This window comes from Marmota marmota, unplaced genomic scaffold, assembly GCF_001458135.2.
Source record: "Marmota marmota marmota unplaced genomic scaffold, marMar, whole genome shotgun sequence".
Lineage (NCBI taxonomy): Eukaryota > Metazoa > Chordata > Mammalia > Rodentia > Sciuridae > Marmota > Marmota marmota.
Window position 1 is genome coordinate 46,242,210 of NW_026000005.1, and position 17,683 is coordinate 46,259,892.

The window sequence follows — 17,683 nt, forward strand, 5'->3', positions numbered from 1 at the left end:
TCTTAACATCTCTAGGGTTCTGCTCCTTTATTTATAAAATGGGGTGATACCTACTTCATGAACCTTTTAATAATTAAATTAATCATGTATTAAAATATCTATTATAATATTTGGTACATAGTAAATATTCTCTAAAAAGTAGCTATGCTGAAATTGAACTCATCCGAATCCTTTTTTTTTTTTTTTTTGGAGATGGAGTCTCTCACTATGTTGCTGACTAGGATGATTCAAATTCACAATTCCATGCCTTAAATTCCTGAGTTCCTGGGAATACAAGCATGCACCACTGGGCTCAGCTTCTTCCATTTTTCCTTTCCTTCTAATTGACATATATTTAATGATTAATTGAGAGAATTTTTAGGAATTATTAAATTTGCATAAATATTAAAAAAAAAAAAAAAAGATTAATCAACTGCCCAGACATGGTGGCACATGCCTGTAATCCTAACTACTGGGGAAGGTGAGATAGGAGATCACAAGTTCAAGGCCAGCCTGGGCAATTTAACAAGACCTTTTCAAAATAAAAAGGACTGGAGATGTAGCTTAGAGTAAAGCATGCCTAGCATGTGTGAGGCCCTTGGTTCAACATCCAGTAATGAAAAAAAAAAAAGTCAACTATTTATTCATGGCCCTTGGGACCATCTGCAGGTCTCACTGTGAAAGCATCATATGGTAATGTTGATTTGGGGCAAATAGGACTAGTGGTTTAAGCTAAAACAACAAGAAAGCCAGGAAATGCTTTGTGACTTGCAGGACTCCTTTCTGCATGGAAAGGAGATGGTCCCTGTGTACCATGTCTCTGGTCCTCAAGGTGTGTTGACCTTCCAGGAAATCACCCAAATGTGGTCTCTCTAACATCCACTCTTCCAGGTCCAACCCACATACCACCCTTTGGGCTCACATCACATGCCCTTAAATGTTTATTTTTAAATTCTGTATTTTCAAACTTGCTTACACATGAGTAACAGTTCTCACTGAAGTCCTAGGTATTTGTGACTATGAACAACACCCTGGTGAGAGCCTCACCAACCTCCTGATGCGTGTTTGCTCTGACACCATCCTGGAAGCCAAGTTTGCCCTTCCAGGAGTCCCTTTTGAGGCCTGGGTCTTTTTGCCACCTCACTCAGGTCACACAACAATTGGAGCTGCAATGTGGCTCACATCTCTGGCACACAGCAAAAAAACCAAAAAACAAAAACCTCACTCACTCAAGGCCCAGGTGTACCCCCTGGTGTCCCCATGGTCAGGAGCCCCTGCTTCACTGCCTGCTGACAAGTGCTCTTGGGAGGGACACATTCTCTCCTTCTAAGACACCCTCAGCTTCCTGTTCCAGCACTCTGGGAAGCAGGGCAGGAGAAGCAGCCCTGGGGAGGCAGTGTGTCATGAGTTTTCAGCAGTGACCCAAACCCGACTTTCCTGGAAGGAACTATTTTTAGCCTAAGCAGCGTCTTACCATAATTCATCTCTAGATTTACGCCTGGGGTTTCAGCGAGTTCCTCCTCCATCCCGCTGATTAGATCCAGACCCGAGCTGGCTCAGAGACCTCTTCTTGGACTGAACTCCCCCTGCAGGAGCTCCCAGGCAGACAACCCAAACTAGCTGCCTGGTGTGTCTGGACTGTCAGGCTTTTTGGCTGAATCAAGGTGGGTTCATGCTGTTGTCCCACTTTGTCAGTGGCAATTACCAATCTCTCTCTCTTTGCAAATGGTCTCAGCTCTTTGCCCTCCAATGGAGAGAGAAGACAGGCCGCTGTCTGCTACCTCTGCAAAGATGAAGCCCTCCGCGCTGGGGCTGGGGCTCAGTGGGCGGGCTACTTGACTTGCACATATGAGGCACTGGTTCGATCCTTAGCACCACATAAAAATAAATAAACAGGTTAAAAATACACATTATTATTTTAAGAAGATGAATCTATCCATGAGCTGCGTATCGTGCCACAGAGATGTGCAGCCTCCCCCTCCTACAGTGCTCAGGGCTTGAAGACTCAGATGTGTTCTCTCTGATCAGAGCTCAGCCATTCCCTTTGATGTCCCGTGCATAAATGAAGATGTTGACTGAAGTGTTCCGCATATTCCAAGGATTTAATTTGAGGTCAAGTTTTTCCCAGCAGCAATATCTCTACAATCCTAGAATCTGAGTGATAGGTTTATGAGGATTCATTAAACTATTCTCTACTTTTGCATATATTTGAAATTTTCACAATTAAATATTTCAGAAGTCATGTTTGGCTCCCTGCAGAGTGTGTCCCACTTTGGAAAGACTGGAGTGGTCAAAGAAGCACATGAAAGAGTGACGGGAGCTTGGTAAGTCCTATGAATGGGGAAATTTAGGCATTTGGTTTGGAGCACTGCTCTAAACTCAGGGAGCAACAGGGCAGAGTCAATGTGGTATTGGCTCAGAGGAAGCTTCAGACCTAAGTAATTTTGCCCCCCATCCTTAGCCCTTTTTATTTTTTATTTTGAGACAGGGTCTTGCCGAGTTGCTTAGGGCCTCACTGAGTTGCTGAGGCTGGCTTTGAACTCGTGATCCTCTTGCTTCAGCCTCCCAAGTCGCTGGGATTATAAGAGTGAGCCACCATGCCTGGCAATTTTGCCTGTTTTGACAAAAGTATTCTTTGTACTCACGCCCCAACATACCATATGAGTTAAACACACTGAATTTTACTCAAATAGTACCAATTTCATACTGATATTAAGACATCACATAAGTGTTCTAGGATTTGAATGAAGTCTTAAAAGATAACTAAAGAGGTATGGTAGTTTATTCAACTGCATCAAGCCATATCTATCTGTTCTAGTATCATCCATGGCCACAAAAATGATAGAGACCAACCCAGATCCTGACATACTGACCTGCTGGTAAGAATCTAACTCTATTTTTGTTATAAGAAAATAAATCCCCTGTTATTAAAGCCACTTTTAGTTAATATGACATTGTGAATAATAAAAAAAATTTACATCTGGCCTCTGCCTTGTTTCTGGCATAAAACTTCTAATCCCTTTGAATTTCCAGAGTGATAGTTCTAATGATAATTCTGTTCTAATGAGGTGACTCCTGGTTGGAGGCTGGTCACCAGAAAGATCAGGCCGTGATTAAAAGCTTGGAACTTTCAGCCCCATTCCTAGCTTCCTGGAAGGGAGAGGGGCTGGAGATTCGGTTAGTAACTGATCACGCCTACACAAAGAAGCCTCCATAAATATCCCTGAATTTCAGGGTTTGGAGAGCCTCCCAACTGCTGTATTGTGTGGGAGCCTAGAGATGTCACGGAAGCTCTGTGATCTGTCTCCCACACCTTGTCCTATGTACCTCTTCATCTGCCTGTGTATTCTTTATAATAAATCAGAAAATACGAATGTTTCCCTGAGGGTCCAGGCAACCTTGTTTTATGGCTGTTTGGCCAGAAGTACAGGTGACAACCTACTATTTGTAATTGACATTTGAAGTGGGGGTCAGTGTTGTGGAACTGAGTCCTTACCCCGTGCAATCTGACTTTAACTCCAGGTAGCTAGTGTAAGAATTGAAATGAGTTATTGGTCACCTATTTGGCATCTGCTAGACGGTTGCTTGGTGTAGAGAAAAACCTCCATAAATCTGTGTCAGAAGTGATACACTGAGTTGGGTGTGTGAGAATAGCAAAAACAGTCTGTTAGCTGGCTGTAGTTACAGTCCGTAATCCTGCAATCCCAGCTACTTGAGGCTGAGGCAGGAGGGTCTCAAGTTCGAGGCCAGCCTCGAGCTTGCAATTTAGTAAGACCCTATTGCAAAATAAAATAAAAAGGGTTGGGGAGGCTGAGACAGGAAAATCACAAATTTAAAGTCAGCCTCAGCAAACGTGAGGCCCTAAGCAACTCAGTGACTCCCAGTCTCTAAGTAAAATACAAAATAGGGCTGGGAATGTGGCTCAGTGGTGGAGTGCCCTGAGTTCAATCCCTGGTACTTCCCCTAAAAAATAAAATAAATAAAATAAAAAAGGCTGGGGATGTAGCTCGGTGATAGAGCACCCCTGGGTTCAACCTCTAGTATTACCAAAAAAGAGTTTTTTGGGTTTTTTTTTAACATAAACAGATGTATATAAAATTATTTCTGAATTAGACCTCTTTGGTCATAAGTAATAGAAACCCATCTTGAATCAGTTAAAGTAGGCAAATACGGTAAATCCAAAGGATGCTGAAGGATGGCTCATAGAAAGGATAGTGGCAAGAACGAGGGCATCTCCAAGAACTTGGAGCTGGGGACCAAGGATGTTTGCATCTTTCTGAGTGATGGCTTCATTTTCTTGGCTTTTCATGTAGCGATGGACGTGGCTGTTGCCTGTGGGGATGTTGTCTCATTTTACAATGACCTGATCACACTTCAACATAAAAGTTCCAGGGAGGGACTGCCATTGGCTCAATTTGGATCCTATGCTCATCCTGGATCAGTCACTGTGGCCAGAGGGATGGGGTAAGTCTGAGCCATCTGCTGAACCCTGTGGTCAGGGATGGAATAAGTGGGATATATTACTTTTCTGAAATCACCTGATTCCAGTGTATGAGAACTGGCCCCAAGCTACCATGAGACCAAAGAAAGAGGCAGAGAGATGCAGGATTACACAGAGTACAATTTATTGGGGACTTGCTGATAGAAGTATGGTCCCTGGGCAACAGCAAGATCAGGTAGATCCCTGCAATTTGGGTCAGAAGATGGGGACTTATAAAGTGGTCAAGAACAAGCTGACTTCATCCAAGACAGAATGTACCTGTTTTATATCAGGCTAATATCAAAGAGCCAGGCACATTCTTAATGCCAGGGTTCAGTTCTAAAGCTACACATACCACTGTAATGGTCGTGTGTATTTATAGCCTGCTGGAAAACTATTCATGGAAAACCAACCAGGGTTACTCAGGGGCAATCACGGCCGTTATGACTCAAGATGGCTGCAGTCAGGTCAAACTGAATACATATAGTTATCAAAAGGGAGAGGCGTGCTGGCCACACAAATAGCCACCACACAGTGACCATAATCCTGGCAGTCAGGCAAATGCACTTAGAAGGGAAAGCAAAAAGGGAAGCAGGGGTGGGGGTGGGTATCATTGTTGCTCAGTGCCCAGGCTCAGAGGCACAAAAGTCTGGATTTTATTCTGCTTTCCCTAGCTGTGTGAACTATGAGGAGTTTCTTAACCACTCTGTGCCTCACATTGTTCACCTTGTCAAAGATGAAACCTAGGTAAGAATGATTTCATTCCGGCTATTGAAATAGGGAGAACACGGGGCTGGGGTTGTAGCTCAGTGGTAGAGCGCTTGCCTGGCATGTGTGAGGCACTGGGTTTAATTCTCAGCACCGCGTATAAATAAATAAAAATAAAGGTCCATTGACAAAAAAATATTTTAAAAAATAAGGAGAACAGCGCAGATCTGAACATCTGTCTGCACAGGATGGTTTTACATTAGACTTGTTTAGGGAGGGGTGAACAGGTTACAGGTGGGCTGATTTGTGGTTGGGATGGTTTAGCCATCAGTGGAAGACTCGGGCAATTAGCTGATCTAGAAATGTTTATCTCTGTGTCTGAAAAGTTTTGGGGGCAGGGGTTCAAACAGTTCTGATCTCAGCTAATTGACCACATGACAAAGAATAAGCAGTTGAAAAGTCTGTTTTTGTCCTTATTGCAGGTAAATAAGGGAGTTACCTGTGAGTCTCATGGGATTCATGAGGATTCCATAAGGATTGTCTCTTGGAAAAGACAGTGTCTTATTCAAGTCACTGGTAATAGAAGATAGTTTATTTTTATTTTTTATTTTTAGTTGTAGTTGGACACAATACCTTTATTTTATTTGGTGCTGAGGACGGGACCCAGGGCCCGGTACATGCTAGGTGAGCACTCTATCGCTGAGCTACAACCCCAGCAACAAGTAGTTCCTTTGGTAAGCTTTTTCCCAGAACACAAAAGGGAGAATTTCTAATTGTAGCTGCTTTCCAGGAGCACAGGGTTTAGGTAAAGTACAACACAGACAATCTGTAAAATGCTGAAACTATGATCCATCCTATAATTAAGGTGTGAAATAAAGAATCTGATTTGCTTAGCATGATACTGGGTATAGGGCTGCATATTTAGCAAATGAAAATACTAATAAAATGTGCTATGTGCATCATAAAATAAGGCAATACTTGGCATATACTTATATGAATAAGTTATCCAAAATTTAACTGGGAGTCCTTGGAAGTCTCCAACTTGGAGGCACGAAGGTGGAAACAAGGAGCCGCAAACCACAGAGCCTCCATACCTGGAAGGGTGGGGGGATTTTCTCCTCCTAGGGCCACCTCCCCAGCCTCTGGCCCAGAGTTGGCCACCAGCAGATGGTCACTGAGTTCTGCTTAATTTTAGTTCAAAAGCACCAGGCGCAAATATCTGCGTTCCCTTTTTGTTTTTCAAAACCCAAATTTAACATGGACAACAAAACAAAAAAGTGTCCCAATATTCCTGGAAACTGCTGCAGTGGCATGGAACCCTGGTGCCCGGGGCTTTAAGGTAGACCTCGGGTTCTGTGGTGGCCCCAGGCATCCTGTAAAGGGGAATATCCAGGCCTATTTCTCTCTCCTGGGAGCAGAGTTTACTGTCACCTCTGGGCGTGTTTTGTTCTAGGACACAGCGAGCTCCCTGCGCTCGGCGGTTCAGCGTGCTCCGGCTCAACCCCGAGCCCCGCACAGCGCCTGGCACCGTCCGTGGGATGAATTAATGAATGAATGAGTGAGTGAGTGAATGAATGAACGAACGAACGGTCGGATGGACAGACAGTTCTCGAAGGCCTGGAGACAGCGCGCGATGACCAGCCGACCATCACGCAGCGCAGCCTCACTTCCACCGCCTGGGGAGCTCGGCCGCCCGCCTTTCCTCCCAAGCTGCTTAGCGCAGGCAGCGTCCTGAGTGATTGGCTGCGCCGCCCCACGTGACTCTAAGCCGGCGGCGGCGGTTGCCCGGGTGACGGCGGGAGAGGTGTCCGCGGAGCAGCTGGTAAGCATGTCCTTCGACGCCGCGGGGGCCACCGGGAGCCCGCGGTCCCCGGGCGGGGAGGAGCCGTGGTGCGGCCGGAGAGCTGCTGACCCCTCGCCCCCAGGAAAACCCCGATGCCCGCGCCTCTCGCCTGCGCCCTCGGCCCGAGGCGGCCGCCGGGAATTCCAAGGACCGGGCCCCTGCTTGCCGCAAGTAGTCCCTGATCTTTGCTACCGTGGCCAAACTTGGAGCGGGTCCCGCAACTTGGAGGGCGGCCGTGCGGGTGGCCAGGGCTTTAGGTTCCTGCCACCTCCGTAGTAATGTTCATCAGCTGGCTCCCCTCCTTAGGCGCCCAGGTTAAGCCCAGACTTCATCTAATCTAAGCGGACGCGATGCTTGTGTGCAGATTAGTTTTCCGTACAAATGCCATAGCCTCCCCTGAATCCGGCCAGTTTTTAGGCCCTATATTTCTCTCATAGAAATTCAGAAGCCGCTATTACAAACCCCACCCGTGACTGGAATTTCTCCTACTTTTGAATAAAGTAAAACCCTGGTTCTCAAACTTGAGTGTGTGTGGAAGGCATCCAAGAAGCTCGTTTAAAAGGCAGATTCTGGCCTTCCGGCCTTGCTGCTCATCAGTAAGAGCAGGCTCAGGGCAGGAATTTTCATTTGCAAAAGCACCCCAGGCTTAGAATCCCTAAAGAGCATGTTGTGTGGGGAATAACCTGAGTTCAGTATCAGCAGGGCGAGCTGGAGGGAGCAGGGAGAGGGATGAGATGAAGGCTGGAGAGATGGGTGGGCTTTAGACATGAACTAACTTTCTTTTCCCACCTTATGTGCCTGTCAGGTCTGGAGGACATGTCCTGTTGCTGCTTTTGGATCTCCAGCTTTTTTGTTCACATCCTGCTTTCCCTCTGAAGTTCGTGCTGTGCTCTGTGACACTTGCCACCCCTCCTTAAGGCAGTCATTTCCAGGGCAAGTTGCCAAGTTTCCTTTTCCACTTTTTCTACTTCCTTTTTGGAGATTTCAGCTTCCTGGCTTCTTCACTTTCCTCATCCTCCTCAGCTATAGGCATCTTTTCCCTCCATCCTCATCCACTTGCTCCTGTGGTTGTGAGCTTTTTATTACTATGTCACCTCCAAAATCTTGACTGCCATCGTGCCTCCCCCTCTCTGACCACACCTTGTGTCTTCCAAGCTTCCGTTTGCCTTACTGTGCCCCCTTTGCAGAGCATTCACCCATCACCCTTTCACTGTCTAAGCTCCATTACTGGCCTCCCTTGCCCCCATTCATAACCCAGCTTAGCTTCAGTGCCCACTCACTGTTAATCTTGTTTTCCTTCTTTCTGTTGGAAAGTTAGCTTCACCTTTGAAAGTGCCGGGAGCCAGTCTTTAGGCTGGGACCATTTAGATTGGAGTCCACGCGTCTTCAGTGGACTCCACGATAGAAAGCCTGCCTTGCTGCCATAGTCACCTCCCTTCTCTCCAGACTGCCAGCATACTTCCTCTCAGCCAGTTATCTTATTTCTTGTTCTACTTCTCTTCACTGACTGTGTTCCTTTCTTTGCTCACACCCATATTTTCCCCACGCTTGTCTCCAGCTCCAGACACAGATATCCACCAAATTTTTAGCACCTCCACTTGATTATTATTTTTTTTTGTTTTTTATTTTTTGGTACAAGGGTTTGAACCACTGAGCCACATCCCCAGCCCTTTTAATTTTTTGAGACAGAGTCTTGCTAAGTGGTTCAGGGCCTTGCTAAGTTGCTGAGGCTGTCTTTGAACTCCTAATCCTCCTNTCTAAGTATTTCTGTATGAACAAAAGCTTTTGAGAGACACATATCCAAGCATAGCAATCTCTCTTGTTTCCTGGAATTAAAATGTAGCTTATTTTAGGATTTTGTATAATTCAACACATAACCTAACTCAGTTTGTATGTAATTAAATAATAATGTGTAGTACTACAAAAAGAATGTTTGAATTCCATGAAATTTAGTTATCCTTGTCTATTCAAGTGCCCTAAATATTTTTTTTTTCTGGTACCATGGTTGAACCTAGGGGTGCTTAACAACTGAGCTATATCCTCAGCCCTTTTTTTTTATTTTTACTAAGAGACACAGTCTCACCAAGTTGCTTAGATCTCCTAGATGTTGTAGGCTGGTGCTCGGACGTCGCAATTCTCCATTGTCCTCAGGCCTCTGGCAGTGCTTTTGGGGATTACAGGTGTGTGCCACCGCGCCCAGCTTCCACTTGATTTTTTTTTTTTTTTTTTTGTGGTGCTAGGGATTGAACCCAGGGCCTTGTGTATGCGAGGGAAGCATTCTACCAATTGAGTTATATCCCCAGCCCCCACTTGATTTGTAAATAGTCCTCTTAGACATATAGCCACACACATTGCTTGATTTCATCTCTGATCAGGGGGCTCTGTCCCTCTCCAAATTTTTTTGTCTCAACAAATTTCATACCATTCATCAGCTGCTCAGACCAAGCTGCCAGTCTTCACTTCCCCTATCATCATGCACACAGTCCCCAGCAGGTGAGCACTTCTGCCTTTAACATCTGGAGTCAGAACATGGCTCCTGGTTTCTATTACTCAGGAAGCCTACACTAGTCTATGGTGTGCATCTTGGGATAGCATCCTCCAGTCCTCCATTTTCGGTCCCTGCAGTCTCTTCCCTGAACATCAGACATCAGGTTGGTCACAAAATGGAAATGCTGTTTCATCAGTCTTCCTCGTTGCTCCCTCTGGGCATTCGATTGCCTCAGACTAACGGTCAAGCTGCTTACTGACCCCGTTAGGCCCACCTTCCCTGGCCCCTGGCTCCTTACTGCCTTCCACTGTCTATCTCGCTCATCTCCTCTTGCTATACCCCAGCACCGAAGCACTCCAGAGCCCTTCTGCCCAAGGTCTGTGTAGAGTCCTTCTTTTCAGTACTTAGTCTTTATTTTTTGGGGGGTGGGTACCAGGGATTGAACCCAGAGGTGTTTTATCACTGAGGTACATCCCTAGCCCTTTTTTTTTTTTTTTAAGACAAATCTCGCTAAGTTACTGAGGGCCTCACTAAGTTGCTGAGGTTGGCCTTAAACTTGTGATCCTCTTGCCTCAGTCTCCTGAGTTGCTGGGATTTACAAGCACCACTGCCCCTGGCAGGGCTTAGTCTTTACTCAAATGTTATGGGCCCAGTGAGGCCTCTCTGACTACCCCATCTAAAATAATCTCATTTCTGTCTCCTCTAGGCTCTGCTTATCTTGTTTTCTTCAGACCTAAAGTTATTTCTGCTCCTTCGTGAGTGTTCTTGAACACCTACAATGTGCCAGGCACTGGTCTGGGCACTGGGGATGCCAGGGAAGCCTGTGTTCTCAGGATCCATGGCCTGGTGCAGGGAAAGAGCAGACAGTGAGCAGGTGCATCACTGAGAAGATGTGAAAGTCAGAGCAGAGGCCAGGAGAGGACCACTTAGAGGGTGGCCAACAGGTGTCTCAGGGGAGATGTTTAAGCAGACACTTGAATGAACTGTGGATATCTGCAGCCAGGGTAGTGAAGTAGAGGAAATAGCTCATGCAGAGCATATGCTTTGGGTGTCCAGTGGCTGTCTGTGTCCACTGGAACTGCAGGGTGGCCAGTGTGGCTCAAGTCTGTTCAACAAAAGGGAGAATATAAGAGGCCAGGCTGTTAAATGCTTAGAGAACTGGGCCTAGGGAGTCTGGCTTCATCTGTAGGGTCCTGAGCAGGAGGGGAAGTCCCTGTTCCTGGTGCAGAGATTGGAGTAAAGTGAAGAGAGGAGGTGGAGAGATGAAGTCCCCAAGACAGTGATAGTGAGATAGAGCAAGTGGGGGACAGCTACTGAATTTAACCTCCCTGTGTTCAGATAATTCTGACCAAATGTACTGGCAGAAAAGGGTCAAGTTCAGGTTCATACATCCTTAGAACTGGAAGAGATCTCATAATTTCTGCTTTGTAAATGAAAAAAGGCTCTAAGTTTCAGTGATTTGCCAGTGAATGGCACAGTTAGTATTGGGACCCCACCTTCTTTAATTCCTTAGGGTGGTGGCACCCAGTTGGGGTAAGTGGTGGGCCACAGGCAGGTTGCTTGCGTGGCTTAGAGAGGGAGGGCAGACAGTGCTCTCGACCTCACTATTGTGCTTCCTTCTGCTGCTGTGATGAATTCTCATGAACTCAGTGGCTTGAAGCAGAGCCAGTTTATTTTCTTACAGTTCTGGAGATCAGAAGTCTGAAATGGTCCTCACTGGCTAATCAAGGTGTTGGTGGGGCTGTTCCTTTGTGGAGCTGTGGGGGAGAATCCATTCCTGCCTTTTCCTGCTTCCGGAGGCTGTCCTGCTTCCTTGTTCCTTGTGCTTCCTCCATCTCCAAAGCCCACGGTGGCCAGTTGTGTCTTTCTCCATCTCATCACTCTGACACTCGCCCCCCTGCCTCCCTCTTGCTCTTGACGCCCTCAGTGATCCTCTTGGGGCTGCCTGATGATCCAGGTCAGTCCCTGTCATTGAAGGTCCGTTGATTACCCATCTTAATTCCTCCTTGCCATGTCGCCACCCATATTCACAGGCTCTAGGGATTGGGACATGGACATCCTGGGGGCCATTATTCTGCCTATCACAGCCACCCTTTTGGACTTCTCAGGTGATTGAAGTGAAACCTTGTCTTATGTTTTTGCCTTGTAGAATTTTGCTGTGAGAATTCCTAGTAACAGTTCACTATGGGGGATATTTTGGCTCACGAATCTGAATTACTTGGACTAGTAAAAGAGGTAGGTATGTTATTTAAAACACGGGTCACAGAAAAATTAGTATTTTATCTAATTAAAAAAATTTTTTTTTTTGTCGTAGATGGACAGAATGCCTTTATTTTATTTGTTTATTTTTATGTGGTCCTGAGGATCGAACCCAGTGCCTCACACATCCTAGGCAAGCACTCTGCCTCTGAGCTACAGCCCCAGCCTCTATTTTATCTAATTTTTTAAAGTTAAAAAATATTTTTGGTCCTGGGTATTGAAGCCAAAGGCATTTTATTTTTGAGCTACATCCCCTGTGTGTGTGTGTGTGTGTGTGTGTGTATCTGTGCCATGGAGCTACATCTCTAGCAACATTACCTATATTTTAATGATTTATATTCTCCTGTTCTTAGGAACATACATGATTTCTGATTCCATCTGTTTCAAGTAACAAATTCCCAGGGACCTACTGGATCCAAATCCATCAGGTCTTCTGCTGATCCCTTTCACCTCTTTGAAAATGTTGCACAAGTCATTTTTTTCTATTAATAATTAATAGTGGGCTGTGGCTGTGGCTCAGTGGTAGAGTGCTCGCCTAGCATGTGCGTGGCCCTCAGTACCACATAAAAATAAATAAATAAAATAAAGGTATTGTGTCCAACTACAACTAAAAAATAAATATTAAAAAAATAATAATTAATAGCAAATCATGTAGCTCACACTTTCCTCCTGAAAGCAGCTTTATTTTCTGAAATACTTTTTTACATTTTCTGTGATACTTTTTTTCTAGGCTTTTATAGTACATACTTATAAGTAAATTTTAAGCTGAATCCCATATTCTCCTAAAGATAGCAGTTTACTAAGTTCTTTATAAATTCATTATAATATTGAGCTGGTACAATAATATCAGACAGTTACACGTTGATATGAAAACAGAAATATATGTACGATACATGTTCAATGATGTTCTTTTTTTAAGATTATTAAGGCATAGCTGCCAAAAATGTGTATATTTAAGGTATAAGAACTTGATTTTTTTTTTTTTAATATTTATTTTTAGTTTTCTGCGGACACAACATCTTTGTTTGTATGTGGTGCTGAGGATCGAACCCAGGCCACATGCATGCCAGGCGAGCGCGCTACTGCTTGAACTACATCCCCAGCCCCAGAACTTGATTTTTTTTTCTTTTTTTTTGAAGTACTAGAGACCAAACCCAGTGCCTTGTACTTGGTAGGCAACCACTGTACCACTGAACCATATCCCCAGCCCTAGAACTTGGTGTTTTGGTATACATTGTGAAATGATCACCACAATCAAACTAATTAATAAATAGTTAACTGGGTTTTTCATTTGTTTTGTTTGGTGGTGAGAACACTTAAAATCTATTTTCTTGGCAAATTTCAGGTATACAGTGGTTCCCTATAAGTAGTGATGTTGAGCACCTTTTCATATACTTGTTGGCCTTTGTGTGTCTTTGGAGAAATATCTGTTCAGGTCCTTTGCCTGTTTTTAAATTGATTATTTGTGTGTGTGTGTGTTTTTTTTTTTTCCTGCTGAGTTTTATGATCTCTTTTATAGTATTTAGATTTTGCTGAATTTGAAGACACCTTGAAAACATTTTCAAAAGAATGCAAAGTAAAAGGAAAACCGTTGTGTAAAACAGCAGGTGGATCTTTAAGGGACTCCAAATCATTGATTATTCAGGTAACATTTTGCTTATTTTTCATCTCTGTAGAGAATTAAGGTTCTCTCAACTTGCAGCATATTGAATAATGATGGAATCGTTTCTGGGGACTTGCCCAGGGTTACTTTAGACCATGTGAGTGTTTATAGGTGAATTAATTGCTTCATCTTTAAATCTCTGTTCCCTACATAGGAAAGGGGTGGCCAAATAAGAACTTTCATATTTTGGGGGAAGAAGAAGAAGAAACTATAGGAACCAGGATAGTGTAATTTCTAACCTGAGATTATTAATCTAAGTACTAGGGATGGAGCATTGACAACCAAAGCAGAACCAGTCCTCTGCCTCACAGTGCTTTGGGAGATTGAAGGGGACCAGGAGCAAGAGTGATAATGACAAGGCAGTGTCCTACCACAAAGAAAGCCTGAGGCAGCTCTGAATACCAGCAGGCTGCAATGAGCACAGAGATTTGGAATTTTCCAAGGATAGAAAGGACCTTAAACTCCTCATTTCATCGTTAGATACCTCGGTTCCATTTGTACCATTTCGGGTGTGATCAGTTCACCTTGAATGTTGCCAGTGACAAGAGAACAAGTGATACTGACAAGGAAGCCTGTATCACCTTCAGGTGATATTATTATTATAATTATTATTGTTATTTTTGCACCAGGGATTGAACTCAGGTGCATTCGACCACTGAGCCACATCCCAAGCCCTATTTTGTATTTTATTTAGAGACAGGGTCTCACTGAGTTGCTTAGCACCTTGCTTTTTTCTGAGGCTAGCTTTGAGCTCATGATCCTCCTGCCTCAGCCACCTGAGCTGCTGGGATTATAGGCGTGTGTCACCACGTCTGGCTTATTATTATGCTTTTGTTAAGATTCTTTTTTTAACATGGACTCAATATCTTTATTATTTATTTTTATGTGGTGCTGAGGATAACAACACTTGCAAGGCAAGTGCTCTATTGAGCTATAACCTCAGCCCAATTTCATTATTTTAATAAATGTATTTATTTCAGTATACCTACTTCCAGAAGTAATTGAGGCTTGGTTTGCAAGCTCCTAAGGATCTGGAGTTCAGGCTGCCTATTAGCCATCTTCTCTCTTAGTCCCTGACTTCCTAGTGGTCAAGCATGTGCCATTGTTGAGGAGGGCACTGTTGCAGTGTCCCCTAGAGCTCCAGGAGGCCTGCACCTCTGCCTAGTGCCCTCTGGCCTTGGGTGCCTGGGTGGTGACTGCTGCTGCTGTTTCAGACATGGACTTCTGTGGGGTGTAGCAGCAGCCAGAGTGAGAGGTCAGAACGTAAAAGGAGAATATTGTCATTATTAGAAATAGAAACAGGGGCCTAGGGATATAGCTCAGTTGGTAGAGAGCTTGCCTCGCATGCACAAGGCCTGGGTTCAATCCCCAGCACCACCAAAAAAGAAAAAAGAGAGAGAGAGAGAGAGAGAGAGAGAGAAGTAGAAACAGGCTCAGCCTCACTTGTAGCACCTGGATGCCTTCTGCCTGGAGAAGGACCATGTGCCTGGCCCTGCACGTTGGAAGCATATGTGAGCCTCGCAGCTTGAGGCTGACGTCTGGGAGGAATACTGTAGCTCCTTAGTATCTAACTAGCAGAACAGTAAGAATCTTCTGCGATGCTCATGCCTAACCAGGTCCTGAGATGATTCAGGATGAGGCCAGCAAGCTAAGGCTTGTGGAGCTTCTTGGCACATCTAGTGCCTCTGGATGGCTTTTGTGCACTGGCAACTGCTTTGTCATTGCTCCAGCTCTAGCTGCCTCTGAGACCCTAAATGTCTCTTTGGGTCTTTTTTAAAAAAAAAAAAAATTATTTAAAAAATAACAAGTTTGGGCTGGGATTATGACACAGTGGCAGAGGACTTGCCTTGCATGTGTGAGGCACTGGATTCGATCCTCAGCACCACATAAAAACAAATAAATAAAATAAATAAATAAAATAAAGGTATTATGTCCATCTACAACTAAAAAAAAATTGAAAAAAATAATAAGTTTGTCATCTTAACTATTTTTAAGTGTATAGTTTAGTTGTGCTAAGAATTTTATATTGTTGTGAATCAGATTTCCAGAACTTATTCACCTTGCACACCTGAAACTCTGCATCCATTAAATAATTCCCTTTACCCCATCCTTGCTGGCCACCATTCTATTTTCTGTCTATGAATTGACTACTTTAGATACCTTATATAAGTACAATCATACAGTATTTATCTTTTTATGTCTGGTTTATTTCACCCAGCATAATGTTCTTAGTTATGAGAACATTCATTCATGTTGTAGTGGGTAACAAGATTTTTTTTTCTTTTTTAAGGTTGGATAATTTCCAGTGTATGTATATACCACATTTGTCTATCCATTCCTCCCGGGATGGTCACTTGGGTGCTTTTACTTCTTGGCTTTTGTGACCACTGCTGTGAACATGTGATTACAAATCTTTCTTCAAAACCTTGCTTTCCATTTTCTTGGATATATATCCATGAAACACCCAAGTGAAATTGCTGGATTGTATGAGAGTTCAAATTTTAATTATTTGAAGAATTGCTGGACTGTTTTACTCAGTGGCTGCTCCACTTTACATTCCTACCAGTAGTGTATGCAAGTCCCCTAACCCCTGCCCATTTTTTTGTACTGGGGATTGAACCCAGGGGTGGTGTACCACTGAGCTACGTCCCCATCCCTTTTTGCCTTTTTTTTTTAAACAGCCTCCCAAGTAGCTGGGACTACAGACATGTGACATTGCACCTGGCTCTTCCTGTTTTATAAACAGACTCACCAACATTTGTTATTTTCTGTTATGTTCATTGGTAATTATCCTAGTGTGTTTGAAGTGTAATGCTTTTTTTTTTTTTTTTGGCACCAGGAATTGAATTCGGGAGCACTCATCCACTGAGCCACATCCCCAGCCCTTTTTTTATATTTTATTTAGAGACAGGGTCTCCCTGAGTTGCTAAGCACCTTGCTTTTGCTGAGGCAGGCTTTGAACTCTTGATCCTCCTGTCTCAGCCTCCCAACTCGCTGGGACTACAGGCTTGCGCTGCTACACTCGACTGAAGTGTAATATCTTGAGATTCTGATTTACATTTCTCTGATGTCTTCCAATCCATTTTTATGTAACTTGAAAGACATTGAATTTTTCTTTTCTTTTTTTGGCATACGGGGGATTGAATTCAGGGGTACCTGGCCACTGAGCCACATCTCCAGCCTATTTTGTATTTAGAGACAGAGTCTCACTCGCTGTTGCTGGGGCTGGCTTTGAACTCGCAATTCTTCTGTCTCAGCCTGTTGAGCCACTGTGATTACAGGCATGTGCCACCATACCTGGCTATGACCTTGAAATTTTTTGATTGTCACAGAGTATCTTTTCTGCTCCTCCAGTTAGTAATTGTGCCCCACTGGAGTAGATCCACAAATAAAAATACACAGAGCAGTTAAACAAAATATGTTGTCAGGGACCTTCAAAAACAAATGGTGTTTCCCTGGGCACAGTGCTTTAAGAAGTATGTGTTGATGAGTTATTAGTGGTGCCCGGTGGTATGCACGTTTTCTCATCTTGTTGATTCTGGCTCTGATTGTGGTTTACAGAAGATCATTAATAGTTTGTGATCTCGTACTTACAGTGGATTGCTTTACACATAAGGATATTTTAAATGCAAGGACTATTTCTAGGTATAAAATCTGAATCATAAATTGGAGTGGATGGTAATTATCTAGTGTGTTTGAAGTATTACACTTTAAACACACTAGGATAATTACCAATGAACATAACAGAAAATAACAAATTGGAGTGGATATCTAAGCCTTGTGGTTTTAGGACTAAAAATGGAGTTTAGAACAAAGTGTAGATGAGCCATTTGACATGTGGGCTCTGGTAAGCCATGTTAAGAAAATGTCATGGCCAGGCACAGTGGCACTTGCCTGTAATCCCAGCAGTTTGGGAGGTTGAGGCAGGAGGATCACGAGTGTAAAGCCAGAGTCAGCAGTGGTGAGGCCAGAAGCAACTCAGTGAGACACTATTTTTAAATAAAATACAAAATAGGGGTGGGTATGTGGCTCAGTGGTCAGGTGCCCCTGAGTTCAGTCCCTAGTACCTCTCCCTGCAGAAAAAGGGAAGAAAGAAAAGAAAATACCATGATTCTGGGCCTTCAAATTCCATGGGAGTCTGTGCTCTCCTCATTCACATAGAGAGCTCTTGGTCTGCAATGCTCAGGGTAAAGGCCTCCCCTGGAATGGCTCATAGGGTTTGCTTGGGAGCACGTCAGAGATGAACTTGGTGCTGAGCCAGGC

At 44.0% G+C, this 17,683-nt stretch overlaps 1 protein-coding gene across 3 annotated transcripts in view; it reads left to right on the forward strand.

Moving 5' to 3' along the window:
• Positions 1 to 6,915: 6,915 nt before the first annotated feature.
• Armc9 (armadillo repeat containing 9) overlaps positions 6,916 to 17,683 on the forward strand; it is a 130,316-nt gene continuing 119,548 nt past the window's right edge. For all 3 annotated transcript variants that reach the window (XR_007349531.1, XM_015481536.2, XM_048808731.1), the window contains exons 1-3: positions 6,916 to 6,989; positions 11,648 to 11,733; positions 13,277 to 13,402. Coding sequence is in view for 2 of the 3 variants with exons in the window: in XM_015481536.2 (XP_015337022.2) it covers positions 11,683 to 11,733; positions 13,277 to 13,402 (177 nt within the window). In the remaining variant the exon portion in view is untranslated. The remainder of the gene's footprint in view (positions 6,990 to 11,647; positions 11,734 to 13,276; positions 13,403 to 17,683) is intronic.